At 39.0% G+C, this 21,833-nt stretch overlaps 2 protein-coding genes across 4 annotated transcripts; both read left to right on the forward strand.

Annotated features, from left to right (window-relative positions):
* Window positions 1-8,004: 8,004 nt before the first annotated feature.
* cnr1 (cannabinoid receptor 1) lies at window positions 8,005-12,734 on the forward strand. 2 transcript variants are annotated; one of them, XM_042503498.2, is made up of 2 exons: window positions 8,005-8,799; window positions 9,654-12,734. In XM_042503498.2, the coding sequence occupies exon 2, from the start codon at window positions 9,699-9,701 to the stop codon at window positions 11,106-11,108; it is 1,410 nt and encodes a 469-aa protein (XP_042359432.1). In that variant the 5' UTR covers window positions 8,005-8,799; window positions 9,654-9,698; the 3' UTR covers window positions 11,109-12,734. The 2 variants fall into 2 exon arrangements, with proteins under 2 accessions (XP_042359432.1, XP_042359431.1); XM_042503497.2 differs by having other exon boundaries at window positions 8,007-8,804.
* A 1,756-nt stretch (window positions 12,735-14,490) lies between these two features.
* akirin2 (akirin 2) lies at window positions 14,491-20,032 on the forward strand. 2 transcript variants are annotated; one of them, XM_042503820.2, is made up of 5 exons: window positions 14,491-15,021; window positions 16,090-16,245; window positions 17,198-17,347; window positions 17,458-17,529; window positions 19,386-20,032. In XM_042503820.2, the coding sequence occupies exons 1-5, from the start codon at window positions 14,850-14,852 to the stop codon at window positions 19,394-19,396; spliced, it is 561 nt and encodes a 186-aa protein (XP_042359754.1). In that variant the 5' UTR covers window positions 14,491-14,849; the 3' UTR covers window positions 19,397-20,032. The 2 variants fall into 2 exon arrangements, with proteins under 2 accessions (XP_042359754.1, XP_042359755.1); XM_042503821.2 differs by having other exon boundaries at window positions 14,492-15,021; window positions 16,090-16,224.
* The last annotated feature ends 1,801 nt before the right edge of the window (window positions 20,033-21,833 follow it).

Raw genomic sequence — 21,833 nt, forward strand, 5'->3', positions numbered from 1 at the left:
TTTTTTCAGCCCTGGAGGTTGTTGCTTGGCGTGATTGGCCCACAGCAGCTGTACATTAAATCTGCTTAATCCAACTTTGCTTGGCAAAAAAAAAAAAAAACTTCAGCAGATTAATATGTTATATCTGGTATGTTTTAAAAACAACAAAAAAAGCAAAGTAAAAAATAAGTTCCAGGAAGTCACTGATCATAGAAAGAAAAGGAAATAGGCCAGCCTCCCTGTAAAATCACAACCACACATTTTTTACACTTTCTGTAGGAAAATATACATTTAAGACCGTTATAAATTAATGTAATTCTGACGGCTCAGCTCACAAGATAAATGCGTATGAGGACGCTTGCAGAGGTTGTATCATCAGTTCACATACCGCAGCAGAGAGCTGCGCTGTTCATCCATGTGAGACGTTCTGACTTATTGCATTTCTTTTAAGTTAAGCAGGAACAGGGAGATAAACAAATGCTGATTTGACTTTTTTACTGCTTGCAGTGCATTTTATTTCTTATTTCACTACAAGAAAAGCTTCTCTTTCAATCACTTTGACTTATGACGTAATGACAAATGAAACAGTTCACAGACATATTTAGCAATAAATATACATTAAACCAATATCTCAGGATTTTATTATTTATGTGAATAAAATGAAAAACAATGCCACAGGATAAGAGCAGGGAGATGACCGGTACACAAGTTACATTCACAGAGCCCTCACTCTCTGCTAAACAGCCTCCTCTTGCATTAGAAAAGTACACAGTAAAAACAACCTTAGCGCTAATAGAACAGTGGCCAAGCGTCAAAACAAAGCCCCTGTAGTAAATATAAAAACATACCCATGATTCAATATTCACAGAAACTAATCTGCTTAGAATCCATCTAAATCACTAGTTTTACAAAAACTTCCTAATGCATATTGTACTGCCCAAAAAGTGTCTCTGTGCATCGTCGTCTGATGCTGATGGCCACTGACAAAGCGGCAGTATTTGATAAGTTGGGAGTAAGAACGGGCTGAAATATCACTCTTATAGTGGACTGACCTTCAGAATAACAGAAAGACGTTACCATCTATAGTGAATAGGTCTAAAAAATAAAACAACTGTACTGACCAAATGCGTAAATAATCTGAGAAACTGTTTCAAAACACATGATAATTTTAGTGCACATTGCAGACATACTGTATACAAGGTAATAACTGTGCATTACAATTATTTTCTTTACAATCTGTCACAAGAGAAACATGTAGGGTGAGACAAGGTGGCTTTTACTGATCAAACTGCCCCTTTAAAAAAAAACTTTCGAGTCCTTATTTAAGTCATTATGTTACCTGCTCTGTCAGCCTCACTGTCACATCCTGTCAGACATTTGTTTTGCTGTGTTTATATTTTTGTGAGCAAGGTCATCTTATTTGTGAAAAAGAGCGTTGAAACATAAAATATCAAATCGATGAAAGCATAAACAAACCGAGTATTTGGCTGACAGCATTTCAATGTGGGGTGTCCTTCTGAAATTTCAGAGGCTTTTAAGGGAGGAAGGACTAACAATGGAAACATCCATCTACCAATAATTTAATACAGAGCGTGGCGACGCCTCTTCTCCAGCCACAATAGACTCTGATGAGATTCACTGATAATTGACCTCAGACTACTGTTGTGAAACTAATCAGATCTATTCATCACAATTGCTGGCGATTATTTGTTGTTTAGCATAATTGAGCAAAAGTTCAGTATGATCATATGAACTGTAATTTGTTATGACCTGATGGTGCAGCTGCAGCTCCGTAACATAAATCCACAAACTTTGGAGCTATTTATGGATGCACCAGACTCTTTAGTTTTCTCAGCGTTTCACACAGAGTTATGAGCAAGTGCCACATGTGAAAAATGAGCTCTTAGTTAGCCGAACTTCTTACTGCCAACAAGACAAAAGCATCTGCTTATCGTGCATGTGGCCTATTTACAGATGGAGGTGACTCATGTAAAGGTCATGTGATAACCTTAATCATGGGTTCAGCCTATTTAGTAAAAGCATGAGCAACTGAACTCTCACGTTTCTCAAGGGGAGCAGCGACTTGAAGATTCGGATCAGGGGGATACCGCTGGGAAACAAAACTTTAGATGAATGCACAAATCCAAGACACACATTGTTTATTCAACCGTAGCTGGTCTCTCATATTGATGAGGTTGTAACTGATGCATTAGTGAGGTATCAGAGAGATTCTGGCTCGGATTCTGTCAATGAGAGCCTCTTCCTGAAACAGCTTTGAGTGTGAAACAACCTGCAGAACATTAGGCTGGTACAAAATGCATTATGATTCCTGAGTGACCTCCTATCTGCCTCTTGTTCAGCATCACTGTAATGTGAACCAATCAAGGCATGGGAGCACTTCCTCTTGTTAGTTTGTGTGTCCCTCCTCAGTCGCTGAAAAGAAAACACACCCTCGGTAACCCTCTGTACATTGGAAGTCACTGCAGTGACAAGCTTTAACAGAAGTATATATACTGCAAAACTTCAGTTAATAGCCTAGGATATTTTTTGCTTAACCCTTTAACAGTCCTACTGAGAAATACCTCTGCAAAAAATTCTGCATCATTATAGACCTTGGATCATGTTAACAATACGAAAAAATGTATCGAGATAAAAAACATTTTCCGTGTATAATGCATTGTAAAAAGTGCAAAAGTCAATGTAATATAAGAGAAATTTGACAATAAAAATTACCTCATACAATGACAACATGAAGAAGGCGGGGTTTATAACCTATACTGCAGATAGCCACCAGGGTGCGATCAAGATGTTTCGACTTCACTTTAGGCGAGCTGTCTTGTCATTTATCTTTATATATAGCAGTGCAATTGCAACGATTCATGTGCATTTAGTCAGTCCCAAATGAATTCTGGACAAGCTTGCATGTTATTCAATCACTGCATGTCTGCCTCGTCTGTAATGTAACCTATCATTCCTGTCGATCACTGTCTTTACAGTCCGGTTTGCCCGTTTCGTCCTCATTGACGGAAAGCTTCCACGAAATCAGGCATTTTAGATTGCAACAATCACAAAAACAGCCAGAGAAAAAGTCAGTTTGTAGGACAGTATTCACATAGTTAGGAATGAGTGGGGAGATATATAATTATTTAAGCAAACCTAACTGAAATGAAATGTAATTTAAAGTCTTCCCTGTTAGCATCACTATTAAACATTATTTTGATTAAGTGGGAGGTCAGATAGGACGACAGTGTGTCACACTATCCCTTAAGCTTGTCAATCTATATTGTTCCCATACTGTAAGATAATATTCATTCTGTCACTTAGCTAGTTCAGCTAACTATGCGGCAGTCACAGCTGGCACTGGTACTGGGTGTAAATATTTATTAACAACTGTCTCTACATAAAAAGTAGCCTAGTTTGTGTAGTGCACCCAAGCCCCAAGGAAGTGCCCCAGGCTTTGAATCCAATTTGATATGGTGACCACTCCATGGACTCACAACATCTGGGTCCGTCATGTGATGTCATCTGGCTTTTTGCCCTCAGCTTACATTGTAAAGGACATGTCCATAAATAAGTGAATACTTCTATAGAGCAAAATGGCTTGTGTCACTGTTGGGAATTGATCCACTTGGTCCAATAACATTTGGAAAGTCTAGAAGAGCCACAAGATTTAATTATTTCATCTCCATTCATGTTAATGGAGCACTTAAACTAAAGTTTGTTACTTGGCTGGTGAGAGTCTGTTGTGCACCTGCTGGGTTGTGATGCCTAAGAAATTCGTACCGAGAATATAAGCTTTTTTTGGTAATTCGCATGTTGTTAGCAACTTTTATAGAAACTGATAAGGCCAAGCCTCTTATATTGTATCCGGGTCTCTTCATACACCCATAGATGCAACCTTTTTTAATGTAATTATGCATAACTTAATTTAGTAAAACTTTCACGTAATTGGTTTTAACTTACAAACATCAATGGTCTTTGCATCTTAATGTTGATATATCTCCCACAATGATGTTGCTGACATGTTTAGAAGTGAATTGTTTGATTATGGAAGAAATTTTCTCACTATGCATATTAATATGCTCAAATGTAAAAAACAAAGTGCGTCAAACAATCCTAAACTGGGAGTCTGACATTTAGCACTGAATAGAAAACAGTTTGTCGAATTACAACTGGACTAGAGACTTCCTCTGTCTGATTGCAGTTTTCATCCACCCCACCCCCTGAGCTCTTTTCTCTGATCCATGAACTCAAAGTGAGTCACTGGAGGACAAAATGTTATGTACCACAACTAAAACGCAGATGGCCGTGAGCTTTGCTTGAGCCATCACTCATTGCTCACTCACAGGTTAGCATGCCAACAAAGTCAGAGAAAACTGTCACAGTACACCAGTGAGTTTGGCAAACCCTGCTGCCTAAAGTCTAACTGCTCCATGTGGTGGATATTACAAAGTCTCAGTAACTGGGATCACAATAATAAGCCGGTGAAATTCAAATTATGTTCACCATTTTTGCTGGAACATTTGGTGCTTGCTATATCAGGACTGTTATGTTTGGAGTGCGACTGCTGCTTTATTTTACACTGTGTTTGCAGCAGTTTTATGGCAGATGTATGATGTTGATGTGTTGTATTTATAGGTGCTGCATGTATACACAGTCAGGCAATCAATTACTTTGCACACATGGGTGACAGGAAGGATTGTATGTGTCTTGGCTTTAGAGACATCAGTCTCACAGAGACATATTTAGCTGTTTCTGCTTGTCAACCAAATGGGCTTGAATGCATTTAGTAGAAATTATGTAAAGATGTGAGAAAAACCTGCACATTTCAGCACGCTGTCAAATAATATAAATCAAGCTTAAAGGAGCTGTATATAACATTCAGAACATTAATCTAGAAGCAACTATTTGCTAAAGATACAATGGAGCAATTGCATCCTGACCAGAAAACAAAGTCACGCTCCCTGCACAATGTAACCGGAGCTTCCCTGTTTGTTGTTGTGGTAGTCTAGGTGGCGCGTGCATAGTGTCATAGACTATATAAAAAAGATGGTTGTGACTGGCTAATTAATCGCTGCCGCTCTGCACTGTGCTAATACAGTAGTTAATGCTGATAACGCCGCCACAACTCATGTTATAGTTGTGAAAGCATAGTGCCCACTGTAAATCCATTCGATCTGATAACATTTAGAAAGTCTAGAGGAGGTGCATGATTAAATCATTTCCATTCAAGTTAGTGAAGGACTAAACCATAAATGAGCTGCTCAGCTGTGCTTTGCTGCCACTGTATGTGTGTTATGCGCATGCTCCATGGGTCCCACAATGCAGAATATCTGGGTAATTTTATACCGCAGAAATATACCTCCAACACTCTGTCCAGTTCTGTTAATACATCCACGCGGGACTGATTTTCTTTCAGTGCTTCCAACAAGTCACTTGTCTAGCAGAATATGTCAACATCTACTCAGGGAATTGGCAGAAATTCTCATACAGACATGTTTTTTTTCTGGATGGTTGTAAATCTTTGGTGGTCCCTTGACTTTTCACCTCGTGCCATCATCAGGCCAGCATTTTAATGTGTCAGAAACTTTAATTTATTACCAAATACCTGCAAAACTAATTACATTCACAACAGTTATGGCTGCACTTTGTGTTTAATGCCAGTTAGCAAATGTTAGCATGGTAAACATTATACCTGCTGAACATCAAATTGTCACTGTGAGCATGCTGATATTAGCATATTTGTTATATAAATAAAGCTAAATTTAGCTCAAAGCTCTACCGTACCCTATAGGTTCACAGAGCTGCCAGAGCAGCTACAGACGCTTGTCTTGTTTGGTATTCACATCATACAGTTGAATTACTTTGTTGTTGTCGTTTTTTAAAGTAATATTTTAAGTATATGGAAAAACAATACATTTGTGTCATTTTTGCTATGAAAATTTACAGGGACAGTTATAAATAATACACAGAGAAATCGATCAGAATTGGCAGAGATATTGATTTCTCCATAAAAAGATACCCTTAATAAACAATAGATAGACTGTTGTTTGGCTAGAGAACACATGCATGCCCATAAAGTTAATTGCATGGAATGACTTCTGCAGGTATTTGCAAAAATGTAGGAGGCAGAAGTAGACACGAAATGTTGAAAGTAGAAACAATAGAAGGTGAACTACAACAGATGATCAAATGTTACTCCTCGAATGCGCTGAAACATCACAAGCGGCTGCTCTCTAACAGTGAAAGTGCATTTGAGGGTGATGTGTTCCTTGCAGGGTTTAAGAGGCAAACTGAAGACTGTAAGATCATTACTTCAGGTCTCTCTGCAAGCCGAGAAACCCTGAAGAGAGGAAGTGAACCAGTGTTTCTCTCCTCTCAGCTCTTTGATGTTTCCTAGAACAAGGCATTTATGTGCCAGTTACTCTGCTAGAGCTAATCAGTTATCAACCAGGAAGAGAGCTGTTATTTTGGGCCACTCTCGGGTTTGAATCAGCGTGTGGAGCTCAGCTTTTATCTGTATCTAGTCCAGCAGATTATGACTGTAAATAATGTGTTATTTCTCAGTTTGTGTAAAGATTGATGAGAATCAGCCTGGAGAAGATTTACAAGTAAGTCAGCTGCTTACTCTGACAGCTTGCCAGCAGACGGTTTTGCCAAAAAAGGGAAATAAATTCACAGAAAAATGAGCCTGAAACTCCTCGAGGTTTTTTTTTTCAGACGTTTCTGTCATTTGCTGGCTGTAAATGTCTTCTCATTTTGTGAAGTAGAACATTTTGTTCATTTCAGACAGCCATGGCTGAGCAATATTAATAATTACACCTGTGATGATGATAGAGCTGTAGCCTCATTTCAGTCCCCAAGTGGCACAAGGTTTTCATGTTCTGTCGGCCGAGGCAATCTGTGGCCGCGAAATGTCACATTAATGCATCTATTCTGATTTTATCTACGACAATGTAGCCACTCAACTCCTGCCTCCTTCGCTTCAACCATTTATTCTGCCGTTGTGGAAAACTGTTAAGACATGAAAAAAAAAGATCACTTAAATGCTTGCATGGATATGGCCAAATGACTACAAATTGGATCATTCATAATCAGTGAATTGAATCTGTTTTTATTAAGGCCAAGCAAAGGCCGTATCTTTGTTATTGTGATTCATAGCAGGATCTGACTCGTTGATTTGGCGATGGTGTGTGATCTGATTGAATGTGCTGATAACTAACTGGTTTATCCTAAGGGGAAGGGACAGCAGATAAAACATAATAAAATGTGATTTAAACACATTTTGTTTTGTTTTTCTGATGTATGTATCATATTTTGCTGGAATCCAATCACTAGTAAAAATGTTAGCATTGAACTTAGAAAACCATGAATATGTTACATTTGCACATTATATTGTAGCAGATACATGGAAACTTGGAAACATTTCTACAATGCTGTAGAAATAAGCAACTGATTTGGGGCTGCTATCCTGCAGAAAAGGCAGTGATGTTGCAATAAAAAAAATGCAGTGAGTTCTTGTTAAAAAAAAACACACTTTTTGGGCCATCATCCCACAGGAAAATCTGTGATATCTGTGTGAAGATTGCTTTTTGGGCCTGGAAAGATGCTGGAAAAACAGCAACCAGATGCTACAAATACACCCACATAAGGTGCCTTAAAGGCTGCACCACCTCCAGACAATTTTATGAAGTCTCTTCAGAAACATTGACATGACATTCGAAACATGCAAATGAAATGTATTCCTGGTTTGCAGAAATCCACAATGCCAACATTTTCCTCTGGCGACTGTGCTGTGTCTTGTGTTGTCACTGCTCAGTGCCTTTGACTTTTTTCCTAGTGTGTGATTGACATATTTGACTCCCAAAATGTACTTTTTATTTGCATTTTCATCCAAATACAAACACTGAGTCACTTTTAAGTACTCTGAATAATTGGTTTGGATCACAACATATCAGGAAATAAAACGACTTGATAGGTGCAAAGTAAAAACAGTTCATTAAAAGGCAAAAATGCGAGAGGATGACTGATTTCAACTCAGCCACATCAAAATGATGAAGTCTGCTTTCTGTTCTTTGAGATTCTCAATTTTGGTTAATTATTCACACAATAAACAGACATGCACTGACTGGCAATGAAGTCTGCGACCTCTATCAGCCTTTGAATGCGTGAAAAGGGGAAAGAAAGCCATAAAAGTTGACTTCGGAGGGAGAAGTTCAGCTTTTTGTTCATGCAAATTGTAGAAATTGTGTTTTGCAATTACCTCGTGAATTAGGAAGATAAAACGGTTATTCAACGCTGTTCTCTTTTTTGTGCTTTGTGCTCTTTGCCTGAGCACATCGTCTGCTAGGAGGAGCTTTGGGAATTCAAATCAGATCTTTTTTTATAAGCCACCACCACTGTCGTCTCCCTTGTTCCTGTGCACCAGACTTGACAGCTTCATGGGCTGGGCAGATAAAGCTATATGGAAACACGTGACGGGGCTTGTAGGAGCGACGCTTCATAAGTGTGAAGACACAGAGAAAGAGACTGGAGAGACGCTGGAGCCAGCAGCAGCAGCAGCAGGAACAGAGGCAACCTGTGTCCACAGAGCTAGAGCGCACTCCAAGAGACACTTCTGCAGACATCCGACAAACTTCTGTCACATATAGAATCTGAAAAAGAAACTAAAAATTATGATTATAACGGTGGTTTCACTCTAACACATGCATGCTGGCTGTCTCTCCCTTTATGTAAGATCTGTGTTGGTTGGATGATGCGCTTCTGACTTGGATTAACGCGCGGCGATAAAGGGCGATTCTGCGCACTTGGAAAAATTATGTAAGGTAAAGAAGCACTTTTAGTCTTTTAAATGTTTGATTTCAGCTTTAAATGTTGTTATCAAGCTGATATTAGCACTTTAAACGCTTTATGTTGTTTGTCCCAGCATGAAACTGTCGATTTTATTCTTTTTAATTGTGCGCATTTGTGCATTTTGCACCAGATTAACGATAAACCTGCACTCCTGTATTGATAAGACTTTTAGAAATCGCAATACTAAATTACTTTCCAAAATATATATTTACATTATGCAATGTCAATTATCTCGCCTTTATATATCTCTGTAGTATTACGGTAGATAAGACTACCGAAATTTGAGCATGCATATGTTGTTTTTCATATGTTTAATTAGCTTTTAGCTATATATTTCTGTTTTGCAGTAGTCCTCCAGTCTGCAAAGGTGCAGATGAACTGCATCGTTTTGTCTGCCTCTGCACCTCATTGAAAAAAGAGGCGTTTTTATTTTTTTATCCCCAGCCTTATGTTTTATGTTTTTATAAGTATGTTCTTGAAAGGAAAACACTCTGTGATCAATAATTTTGTGTGTTGATACAAGGTGCATGATACAGTATTTATAAGTACACCAGATCCCAGACATCAGGTGTGGTTTATTCAGGAATCTATAAAAATGTATATTTAATTCAGAGTATATACAATTTTACAAAACCATTAAAGAATTAAAAAAAATCTGAATTTGTGCAATGAGAAATATTTGCATTACATGAAGATTTTCTCATATTAAAGGTATTTTTATATCAAAGGTGTGCACTCTTGCAAATTTAATCTCCTCCCATGATGGGATTCTTTTGTAGGATTTTCAAACATGTCTAAAAAGTTTGTCATCAATTTTGTAGGTTGTCCAGGCATCTTAGACTGCAGTATTACCCTCAGACACAGCCATGAAGTCTGTGCTGGATGGTGTGGCCGACACCACCTTCCGGACTATCACATCTGGTTTACAGTATCTGGGCTCCAACGACGCTAACTATGACGACCCCCTCAATGATGTAGACTTCAAGGCAGGTTTCTCTCTGCAGAAACCCTTATCTGCTTTCCGCAGCAACTCCTTCCCGGACAAAGTACCTGCAGACGAGGAGCTCATCCTCAAGGGCATCCCCTTCTTCCCCACCAATGCCACAGACTTGTTTGGCAACAGGAGCACATTCAGAGATGAGACTAATACGATACAATGTGGGGAGAACTTTATGGACATGGAGTGTTTCATGATCCTGACCCCGAGCCAGCAGCTGGCTGTGGCTGTCATGTCTCTGACTCTGGGTACCTTCACAGTGCTGGAGAACCTGGTGGTGCTCTGCGTCATCCTTCAGTCCCGCACCCTCCGGTGTCGCCCGTCCTACCACTTCATTGGCAGCCTGGCTGTGGCTGACCTGCTGGGGAGTGTCATATTTGTCTACAGCTTCCTGGACTTCCACGTCTTTCATAGGAAGGACAGCCCCAATGTTTTCCTCTTCAAGCTGGGTGGAGTCACGGCATCATTCACTGCGTCTGTGGGGAGCCTTTTCCTCACTGCTATTGACCGCTACATCTCCATACACCGGCCTCTCGCCTACAGGCGCATCGTCACACGGACCAAGGCGGTTATTGCCTTTTGCATGATGTGGACCATCTCCATCGTCATTGCAGTGCTACCTCTGCTGGGCTGGAACTGTAAACGTCTCAACACTGTTTGCTCAGACATATTCCCTCTGATTGATGAGAACTACCTGTTGTTCTGGATCGGCGTAACCAGCGTGCTGGTTCTTTTCATTATCTACGCCTACATTTACATCCTGTGGAAAGCTCACCACCATGCTGTGCGCATGCTGAGCCGCACCTCCCAGAAGAGTCTTGTTGTTTACTCAGCAGATGGGACTAAAGTGCAGACCACACGCCCCGAGCAGGCACGCATGGACATCCGTCTGGCCAAGACCCTGGTGCTCATCCTAGCGGTGCTGGTCATCTGCTGGGGCCCATTGCTCGCCATCATGGTGTATGACCTCTTCTGGAGGATGGACGATGACATCAAGACAGTATTTGCATTCTGCAGCATGCTCTGCCTGCTCAACTCCACTGTCAACCCAATCATCTACGCCTTGAGAAGCAAGGACCTGCGGCACGCCTTCCTCAGCTCCTGCCATGCCTGCAGGGGCAGTGCCCAGCAGTTGGACAATAGCCTCGAGTCAGACTGCCAGAACAGAAATGCCAACATTTCTGCCAACAGGGCTGCAGAGAGCTGCGTGAAGACCACTGTGAAAATAGCCAAAGTAACAATGTCTGTGTCAACTGAAACTTCTGCAGAGGCTGTCTAATTGGCCGTCAGGGGGGAAACTGTGTAAATGTCATCCTCCCCAAATAATGCCATTCAACACATTAAAGCAGAAGTTAAGATATTCCGGAGAAAAAAAAAAACAAATCCTCTCTTGAAAGTATCGACGTACATCCTCACATAGATGCTTTAGTGGTTGCATTATTTTACGTCAGTTTGTGAGTACACGGTGTGCCAAAGTGCCAAACGGTGTTGCAGGTTCATAGGAGGGACTCACAATATGAAAAGGATTATCAAAGACTATCATAAGTCTGCTGTTTACCATAGACTTCATGATATCCAGTTAGTGAAGGCATATTATATTTTTGTACTGTGAATTCAGGTTTTGAAAACAATATATCTTCATTTATGGGATAAGGGGCTACTGACATTTTTAATTCGAGATGTTTTACTGTGTCATTTAGACTTTAAAAATGTGTCTTGCACCATAAATATAACAAATCTCCGCGTCTTGACTTTCTACAGGCTTCATGTACATGTCGCATAAAGGCATTTCCATGAGGGAATGAGCTAGAAAAAAAGGACTGATTGTTTATTTCCAAAATTGCTGTTAAACGTGTCACTTTTGTACTTGTTCTGGCAGTGAGTCACAAAATGATGAGATTTTGAGAAATGAGAGGTGATTCATGCTCAAGATAAAAAAAAACCCAAAAAAAAACATTAATCACCATGACAATAAACTCTAACAAGATAGAGCCTTTTGAGCAAATCTAGAATGGCATTTTCTGTGGCAGCGTGACGATCGTCCCCGTTGTCCATTTCTTTACCTGCTAGCTGTTAGACCTTTAGAGTAACGTGTCTTTGTTCAAATGTAAACCTAACGACTGTACAGTGTTCTCTTGAAAAATAAAGTGATCATTCAGCTATACAGCCAACACAATAACAACAATAGGCTCTCTCCGCCAAAGCTTGAACACATCAAAATTTGGACGCAGTGTGCTGGTCACTACTGTAACAAACTGAAGTGGTTTCTGACTATAGCTGCTTTCATCCAATGTATGATTTTACTGGACTCCGCCTATGTGTGTGATACCTTGTGACTTGGTGATATATTTCCGACCCTGAGCCTTTTGATCATTACAGTGAGTTGTTTTAGTGCTACTGTTGCAGCGGGGCGTCATTTCGGGAAAATAAAAGCAACCCATGCACAGGCCTAGTGAAGTACTTTTGGCGTAACTCTAAATAAAAAACTATGTCTGCTGTTAATTTTACTTATCTTAACAAAGAAACAAGGGGTCGTTTCATTAGCTGGGTGGAAGTCTGTGTGTATGTGGAGACTCGACAACTGACCTTACAAAAGAAATCTGAAGAGATGTGATTTTTCTAATAGATGATGTAGTTCTTTTAATCTAGAAATCTCACAGCACAATTGTTCTGTAGACATTTATCTTGGTGTAAAGTTATCCAGACAGCTGTTTATCAGTATGCTTTGCTGCCTCTTGTATTATTAAGTATTGAAGATCAAAATGTCAACTGTCAAGTGGCTTCTGTACAGTGGTGGCATTTTGAGGAATCTATGGCTAAAAAAAAAAACAAAAAACACAATCAGTCAAGTGTTTTTAGTATTGCTGTTTTCAAAACTTTTGAATAAAGTTGCAGCTGGTTGTCATTTTGCCTGCCGTTATTTGATTGATAAACTGAAACAGGAGGTCACAGCACATTTTGCGTAATTCATCCAACAAGCACTGATTCAAAAGGAACAGATACTGAGACAGTCGGCCAAGCCCTGAGCTGAAGGCAGCCTGAAGTCATCAGTGATGGTTTAGTGCCCCCTCGTGGAAAATCTCACATTGTCAATGGTGTCAGATTTTCTGAGGATAGATGTTATTTCTACACATTCATTTTAGCTTTCTTAGTTTACTGTGGTTACTCCTTGTAACCACAGTAAACTAAGTGATAAATTGCAAGAACATGGCTGCCACAGCATCCTCTGGCACCAACATCTGCTCTGTTCATCTCTTGGCTTAGAGGGACAGGGAAAATTGCAACATCTGTTCATGCAGATGTCAACAGGATTTTGTTCATTTCTCTACCAAATACTCCAATCTGTGAAAAGCCATGAGGTGGGTTTACTGTAATGTGTGGAAGTCTGCAATTAGACAGAAAACAATTGACAGATTAATCCACAGTGACAATAATCTCTTGCTGGTCCCCTAGTAGTGCAAGAGTGTCATAGATAAATAGATAGATAGATAGATAGATAGATAGATTAGATGAAATTGTATGTTTAAATATTCAAATGAGGCATCCTCTAATAAATACATATTTGCTTTTTTAAAAGATTTCCAGAACAGACATCTGAACTAAATTAAACAGCTAAATATATATTTGGAACCTCTTTTTTTATTTGTCTGAAAGAAGACATGGAAATTTAGAATCTGACTTTATTCTCATATATAAATTACACAGTAAAATAGTATGTAGCTACAGTGCTGGGATCTTCTTTGGGTTAATTGACTACACTAAGTTCTGAACCAAACTTTTTTTTTTCTTGTATCATGTTTAATCCATACAATTATCATTTTCTCACTTTTATAAGAAAACAAAAAAAGACAAGACAATAACTACACAGTACATAGGGGATATCAGTCAACAAGCAATAAAGATATTAAATAAACATTTAAGGCTTTATAAACTGTTATTGTTTTCATTGCTTTACTATTCTTCAATCATGTAGCGCAATATCTAAATGTAGTATCTGAATTTTATTTTCAATTGTATGTGTGACATCGTTTTTTGGTCCATAGGCATTTGTGAATGTAGACTTTTCCGTAAAAAGTCACAAGGTTAGAAATAAACTGCTTTTTGCAATCAGTCTATTTTTTATCTTAAAAAATACCATGTTTCTTCCTTATAAACGACTAACAGATCCAGTCAACGTCAAAATTAATTTAAATACTGGTTTTCTTAGCATGAAGCTCCAAGAACAAAGTTTCCAAAGCATCAAAACACAACCAAAAAATGCAAACAGCAATCATAAATCATCACTGTTAGGAAAATATCATTGATAGCTTGATGTTTTAATTGTCATATAGGCTGCAGGCTGCAGATATTTCTGATGATTTTTAAAATAGAGAGAAGAGAGGGGTCTGGTTTGGACATAAAAAGGCTGATGTAGGTAGATTTATGTCGTAAATACATACTATAAGTATTATATTAACTTTCATTATGTTGGGCACAAGTATTTAAGTGAAAATGAAACTTGGCCGTGGTTTGGGGATTTTGTTGGCAAACAAAACAAATTTGAAAAAGCCAGTTTCAATGTATTCGGGAAATGTAGTATTCAGGTGAAATAAAACAACGGGCGCTATAGGGAACAAAAACTACAAGTACCAGCATGAGCCCCTTCTTTGCGCATGCGCATAGTTGATCAAATCAAACGGAATAAAAGATAAACTAGCCCAAACCGTTGTGGATAGGATTCGGAACTAGAGCCTCAAAATCTGCTATCATCGGTTTTTATATCGAATTTACGGTACATTATTTTATTCACATTGCTTAAGAATATATTCAGTAACGTAATCTATATGAGATTTATCAGCAGAAAGCAACGAGAGACGAAAATAGTGCATATTTGTCTGCTGCCCGGAACCGCTGAAGCCGTTTGACCTAGCTAACGTTAGCTAGCATTAGCAGTACAGACCGGGGCCCAGGTCAGCGACTCTCCCAGGTAACAGGGGATTTTAGCTTCTCTGTCCTAGTTTTTTAGACACTTTTTTACGTGATGGCTTGCGGGGCTACTCTGAAAAGGACTCTGGACTTCGATCCACTTATGAGCCAGGCTTCACCTAAAAGAAGGAGGTGCGCCCCGATCATGTCCCCAGTCTCTTCACCACAGAAATACTTGCGTATGGAGCCCTCGCCGTTTGGGGAAGTGTCGTCCAGACTCACCACAGGTAATTTAAATCAACATTTTATGTTTCAGTAATCTCAGATTCAGTATAGTCAAACCATGTTTTAATGTAAACTGATTAGCATTCGCACATTAGCGTTTCCTCCGTGTGCACCGGTGTCTGTGGTGAGGCTGTTACCAAACTCCATAGGTAATCCGACGAGTTAAATGAGTGGTGGTGTTAATACGCTCTGTTGTTGAGCACAAAGTGATTTAACGATGTCACATAAGTCGTTATGGCTTAGTAGTAAATTCGGCACACGCGTTGTAGCCGTTTTCTTTAATGCGTGATTGGTTTTAAGTAATTGTTATCAGTGGTTCAGGGAAGTAGAGTTTGGAAATAACAGGAAGCCAAGGTTTGTGATGCTCCAGTGTGATTAATAGACTGATGGACAATTACCTGGATACACCAACAAGGCCACATGATATAACCAAACGTATGAAATTCCATCGTGGCTTTGTCCGAGGCTCCTACGGGCTTGGATAACCAGGAAAAATCATCAGATTTCACAATATCATTTTACAGGCCTGGAAAAGTTATGAAATTAGTTAAAATCATTAAAAGTTTTGGAAAAGTGATGGGATTTTGTTGTTATGAAATGAATCATTACAGCAGTCTTCTGTAGATAATGTCCAATTCCAAGGCTCAAAAAGTGTATGCTCACACTCTCGTGTTGCAGCATTGTTTTTCAGATATTCAAAAATAAGTTATTTTTGAATACACTTACAATCATTTCTTTCTTCCCTCATGCTTAAAAGCCAATGCCAGACTGATATATTGTGTTTATATAACTGCGTTTGTAGTTTGAAGTATTTGAAGTGAATTTGAACATAAGCAGTTATTGGAGATTAGAAAGGGCTGTGGATTCATTTTCATCCAAGAATTAACATTGCGAGTAAAGTATACTGTACAGTTCTGTTTGTGTTATACATCGTGAATGGTCTCTCAAGTTGTCATGGTTTGAAATTGTGTCTATGAAAATGTGTGGGAACCCTGTTTCTCTCTGCAGAAGTGTGGCTCCCCTGTATGAAGATGTCGCTTCTATAATGTTGTGTGTTGTTATGTTTTCAGAGCAAATTCTACACAACATCAAACAGGAGTACAAGCGTCTGCAGAAACGACGACACCTCGACAGTGCTTTTCAGCATGCAGACAGCTGCTGTCCTCTGGACCTGCAGAATGTCCACAGTGGATCGGCCCTACCAGGTAGCTACCATCTTAATCAAGGTATTAATTAGTTTTACCAAATCCATCAACTTAATTCAACTGTTATGTACCTGTCATTTCACCAATTTACCAGATCACGAGTTTATTGCCATCTGCTTGGTTTATGGTGCACTGCGTTTGCAATTCAGTTTGAAATTTCAACTGAAACGCCTCTTGAAGTCGGATTTGCAGCTCGAAAAGTCATAGGAACCTCACCAACCCCAAACTCTAAATCAAAGATGACTGCTCTGTGCATCAACAGTATGGAAAGCTGCAGTGATACTCTGTTTATAAGCACTTCTGTCTAATTTGTGTCCCGCTCAAACAGCAGAACACACAGTACTGTCCAACTTCTGTTTCTGGACATGTTGCTACATGTTTGTTTGCTTAATATACAGCATAACTTATTATTCTCGACTGGTATTGCCAACCTGGCTAGAACTGGTAATGCTTAAAACATTTTGGTTTTTCAACGTGTCGTAATTTTTATGAAGCCAATCCCAACTCCAACTTCAGATTTAAAAAGAGGGCAGCGTTAGGTCCCGAGTAGGATGTTTGTATTGATACTAATAGCTGATAAAGGCACATGGTTACAAGCCTGATATGAGACAGTACAACCAAATTATCACCACTTAATAATTCCTATTCTTCCTCCTAAATATAATTTGGCACGCCTGGTTACTACTGAATGACATATACATTCGCTTTGGCATCATCAAGTAAGGATGTTTTTAACCATTTTAATTTACCAACAACCATGGAGAGTCCCATATCTTGAGCGAACTCCTGGAGAGAGAAAAAAATAGTACATGGAAAGCCCCCTTATTCTTTTACTTTCTTTTTTATGGAGATTTTTTTTCTTCTTCTTTTCTTTAAATCAGCCACACACTGAACCTGACCATGTTGCAATGCTCTGTCCATGTGTAATGTCATATATCTTGCACTAATCGCGTGCTGTCGGCTGTCTTAACAGGTACATCCTCAGGTGCCTCATCTCCCACCAGAAAAGAGCAGCCTTTATTTTCCCTCAGACAGGTTGGGATGATTTGTGAAAGACTGCTGAAAGAGCGGGAGGACAAAATCCGTGAGGAGTATGACGAGATACTAACGACAAAGCTTGCAGGTATGATTTTTTTTTATTATTATTTTTTTTTTTTTAAATGGCATGGGAAACAATTTGTCATCAGTAATCCCATGTCTTGTGCTAATAATAAGTGTTTATTCCTCCAACAGAGCAATATGATGCGTTTGTCAAGTTCACACATGATCAACTGATGCGAAGGTTTGGAGAGCAGCCTGCCAGCTGTGAGTATATTTATTGTTGCCAAACACTTGTGGCCCGTTAATGGTCTGCACCAAACCTTCCCTTTGTTTATCTTTTTATGCCTCCGCGCTGTCCTTTTACACTCAAGTATAAACTGATTATATTTGGAGGTCAAAGGTCACTGTGACCTGACAAAATGTGTTTTTGGCCATAACTCCAGAATTCATATGCTAATTATGACACAATTTACACGAATGTCAAAAGATGTATTGATGAAGTGATGACTTTTTATGACGTAAAAGTCACTTTTGATGCTAGCTTTGCTACATAAAGGTGGTGGGCAGGGCTGCCCCCTGAATGTTAGAGTTATCAGTCAGACTGACATTGCTGCAAGTTGAGCTGTTGTTTTTTTTCTTTTCTTTACTAATCGGTGTGCTTCTGGGGACGTTTTGGTCCCCAGACTCAGCTGCGGAGTGAGTGCTCTTGACATTCATGCTACTCTTTGGTATAAGCTGCAGCAACACAGGAAGAGAGACTATGCACTGTAAGGCTCTGATATAACATTATCGTCCCGCTTCTGCTTTAGAAGTGGAGAATTTACAGCTCACATCAAATATGACAGTGTGCTGTGTTACATATTGCCAATCTGTCTTAAGCACTGTCATATTGTTTATTCTATTACATGAATGATGCTGACACACTGAACGTCCCACTGATCTCTGTTCAAACTTCAAAACTTTACATGGAAAAAACCCTGAGCCACTGAATATTCACATTGAATAGCAGAATCTCGGCCCTGCCGTAGTCTGGCGACCTGTCCAGGGTGTACCCCGCCTTTCACCCAATGACAGCTGCAAGGACAAGTGGTTACCGACAATGAATGAATGAATGAATAGCAGAATCTGAATCGACTAATAAAATTCTGAGTCGGGTGCAGTCTTTCTGGCGGGTTGTTACAGGATGTCCCAGGTCGCGCACCTGACTTCTCTGACTAATCAGTGGTCTACAATGTTAACTCAACCTTTGAGTGTTTGCTAAGTTCGCTTTGAAAGAGGTGATATTACAAAAAAATACCTGGTAACAAACACTGCCAGTGAAAACTTAAAAAAAGAGCTTTTTATTTGTTGATGCTTTGCTATTTGTTGATGCTACAACTTTGCTGGTGAACGATCACCAAAGTTGAACTCCCCATGATGAGAGTGTGATAATTTGCTCAGCCATCTGAAGGGAATGTTTTATTCACCCCTTAGCTCACACTGACTGAAAGTGAACGGGAGGCAAATATTTGCCCATGTTATTTTGGCTCATGTGTGGCGGCGTCCTAACAGTGCAGGGGAGGAGACTTGACTGTCTTAATAAAGCGATATTCTCTGAAGGGTGCTGTAAGTATGCAGCTCATCAGTCAGTGTCATTATGCCCCACAGTCAGCTTATGCTGGTGTGTCTGGTCAGTTTAAACGAGAACCTTTATTTTATGCTCAGCATTCACTTTGTGTTTAAAGTCTGTTACGAAACAAGTATTTGTTCCTCTCCACTATTGTGAATCCTGGGGGTCCAACTTTTCCTGTTTTTTTTTTTGTTACCAGCTTGTATAAGTCAGTTTTGATTTAGACAGTTTTAATAAACATTTCAATTGAACCATTAAGGACAAAAAAATAGACGTGGTGATAATAAAATGTTTATTACACAGGATTTTTGATTACTGAAACACACTTCGCAGTGAAAGTAAAATGGCAACGGCCCTATCCTGAACACTCCTGACATCTAGAAAAACAGTTAGTCCACGCTCCTGTACAAGTCACAGCGATTAACTCTGCAGCTACAGTATCTCCTGATATGAAATGTGTTAATACTGAAGCGTCCTCATGCTCTTTTCTCATCTCGTTTGTCCTCCGCAGATGTTTCCTGAGTGTCAGCGTCTGATGTTGAGGACTATAATTTGCTCCAAGCTACTCCAGGGACTCGGTGGATCCAGTTGGACTTTTCTCCTAGCTGTGCCATATCGCCTCTATGTGGACTCAGTTTGTGGCGTTCACGTTTGCTGTGTCTACCAGAGTTAGGATGGCTTCCTGCTGCCAATCCGTTCAAGGACTCGCTGTGACTCTGACAGTGGCCTCTCAACTGCCGTGTCAATATTTATTTGGCTTTGTTCTGATGCCTTCGTAAAAGGCTGACTGCCACCACACACTTGGCCTTTTTTTGATTTCATTTTGTTTTTGTAAATTTTTAGTTATTTCACAGAGGGGATGATAACTGTGCAGCTTCTCTATATGTACATTTTGAAAAAGGGATTGAACTTTGACGAGTGGACAAACCAAGACCGCCTTCAGACTGGACTCCAGGAACAGGCATCTTGGCTTTTTTCAACATTGTTTTAACTTGTACTGGCAGTTACTGCTATTACATTTGTATACACTGTATTTTTAAAAATTTTTTTTTTTTGCTTGACTTTTGTTCATTGTACCAAAATATCATGATTTTATTTGCTGTAGGTATAAAGGGGCTTTGATTCAAGAAAAGCGAACAAATAAAGTGTTTACACAAATGTCGCGGTTTGTCATGGTTTTTCTCCACGTGAGTCAGCACACCGTCTTTTGAAGTATCACATGAGTCTCAAAGGCTTTCATATTTTCTACATACTACCTGAACAGCGCCATGACGGCGAGGGAAATTAAGACAACAGCAGCAAAGTATGTGTTCATAAACCATCAACAATAATCAGTGGGATTATTTTTAAACCTCTGCGTCATGATAGCTTTGTTGCATTATGTCTCTCGGTTGTCTGTCTGAGTCTCGTGAATGTGATACCTCAAAAACACCTTGAGGGATTCTCTTCAAATTTGGCACATTTTGTGGTCAAAGGTCACTGTAACTTCACAAATCATGTTTTTGGCCATAACTCAAGAATGAGTACACTAAGTATAACACAATTATGCCCAAGGACTACAGATGGAAATTAGCTAGTAAACTAAATCTGGTTCAAAGCGTCTTATCTCTTCTCAGACTAATGTTATTCTGTACATTGTTCATGATTCAAATAAACTTAATAAAAAGAAAAAAAAAGAATGTCTAGTTGGAGATTTGAATGGCACACCCACCCACAGACGTGATGTAAATTATCTGCAACTTGACTTGTTTTGCCAAGTTACACAAACACAAGGCTGTAATTCTAGTTCTCTGCAGAAAACAAATAGATTTTTTTTAAAGCTCCAGGCTACAGTTTTCAGCTGGGCTTTTGACTTTGCAGTGGAACAGGCTGCAAAATAGAGGTGTCAATATTAGGAAAATTAACCCATTTAATATTTTGGGGGAAAAATGACCAAAATAGGTGGGCATTTAGAAAATATGTAATTCACTGATAGCAGACTGTTATTGTCATCTCAGGCTTTCAGTTTTACCTGAAAACCATCATCAGGTCCTTCTGATACAGGAGCTAAACTTATAACACCATCATGGTTTTAGAATCCATCTAAAAGAAATTCTCGTCATACTGTGGGCGAGCTTCAACACCTCGATTGCAGCAGACCTGGAAAAATAAAGGAACTCAGCTCAAAATAGTGAAAATGATAACTGTATTACATTTTGAGTTTAGTTTAAGATAAATTGATATCCTCATTACCTTATTTTTTGTCTGCTGGCAACATGCACAGGGCAGAAGCTGTATAATAGGGTGAGCTTTAAAAATAGTTTTATTGGCCTAGATTTTTTATTGTTTTTCCCCCAGACTTAAAAATCTTCAGAAGAGTTCAAATGAAATGTTCCACAGTTAGAGTTTAGCAACATATAATAAAACTTTATGTTGCCAAGGAAACACCACATAATTAAATCAAACCGTACTTGATAAGGCAGTGCTAGTGTGTTTTAGATGTTTACCCCTTAATAAATGATAATTAAGAATATTTTTTTCAGAATATACCAGTCACTTATGTAGTCGTGAATATGAACCCTTTGAAACCTGGATTGACATCAGTTTTCTTGTGCTGCGTTCAAACGCCTTTCTCAAGCATTTCAATCTTTCAGGGGTAGAAAAAAAAAATTGCCTTTTCCCCATACTTTTGAAAAAAAAACAAAAAGAAATCAGCAACTTGGTATGATTTTTTTTGCAAATTGCAAAAATTTATAAAAGGTGACAAGAAAGTGACCTTAGCTAAACCCTTACTTAAAAATGAGAGAGAGAAAATGAATCCAAACATTATCAAATAACTGGAATATATATATATATATATGTGTGTGTGTGTGTGTGTGTGTGTATGTATAAAACCCCTATATTTCTTGTAATTATGTATAATATACATAATATATAATTATTACAGAAAACATATTGTTTTTTTAAATATTTGCTTTTG

Source organism: Plectropomus leopardus, chromosome 16, assembly GCF_026936395.1.
Source record: "Plectropomus leopardus strain MGB_pleo_1.0 chromosome 16, ASM2693639v1, whole genome shotgun sequence".
Taxonomy (NCBI): Eukaryota; Metazoa; Chordata; class Actinopteri; order Perciformes; family Serranidae; genus Plectropomus; species Plectropomus leopardus.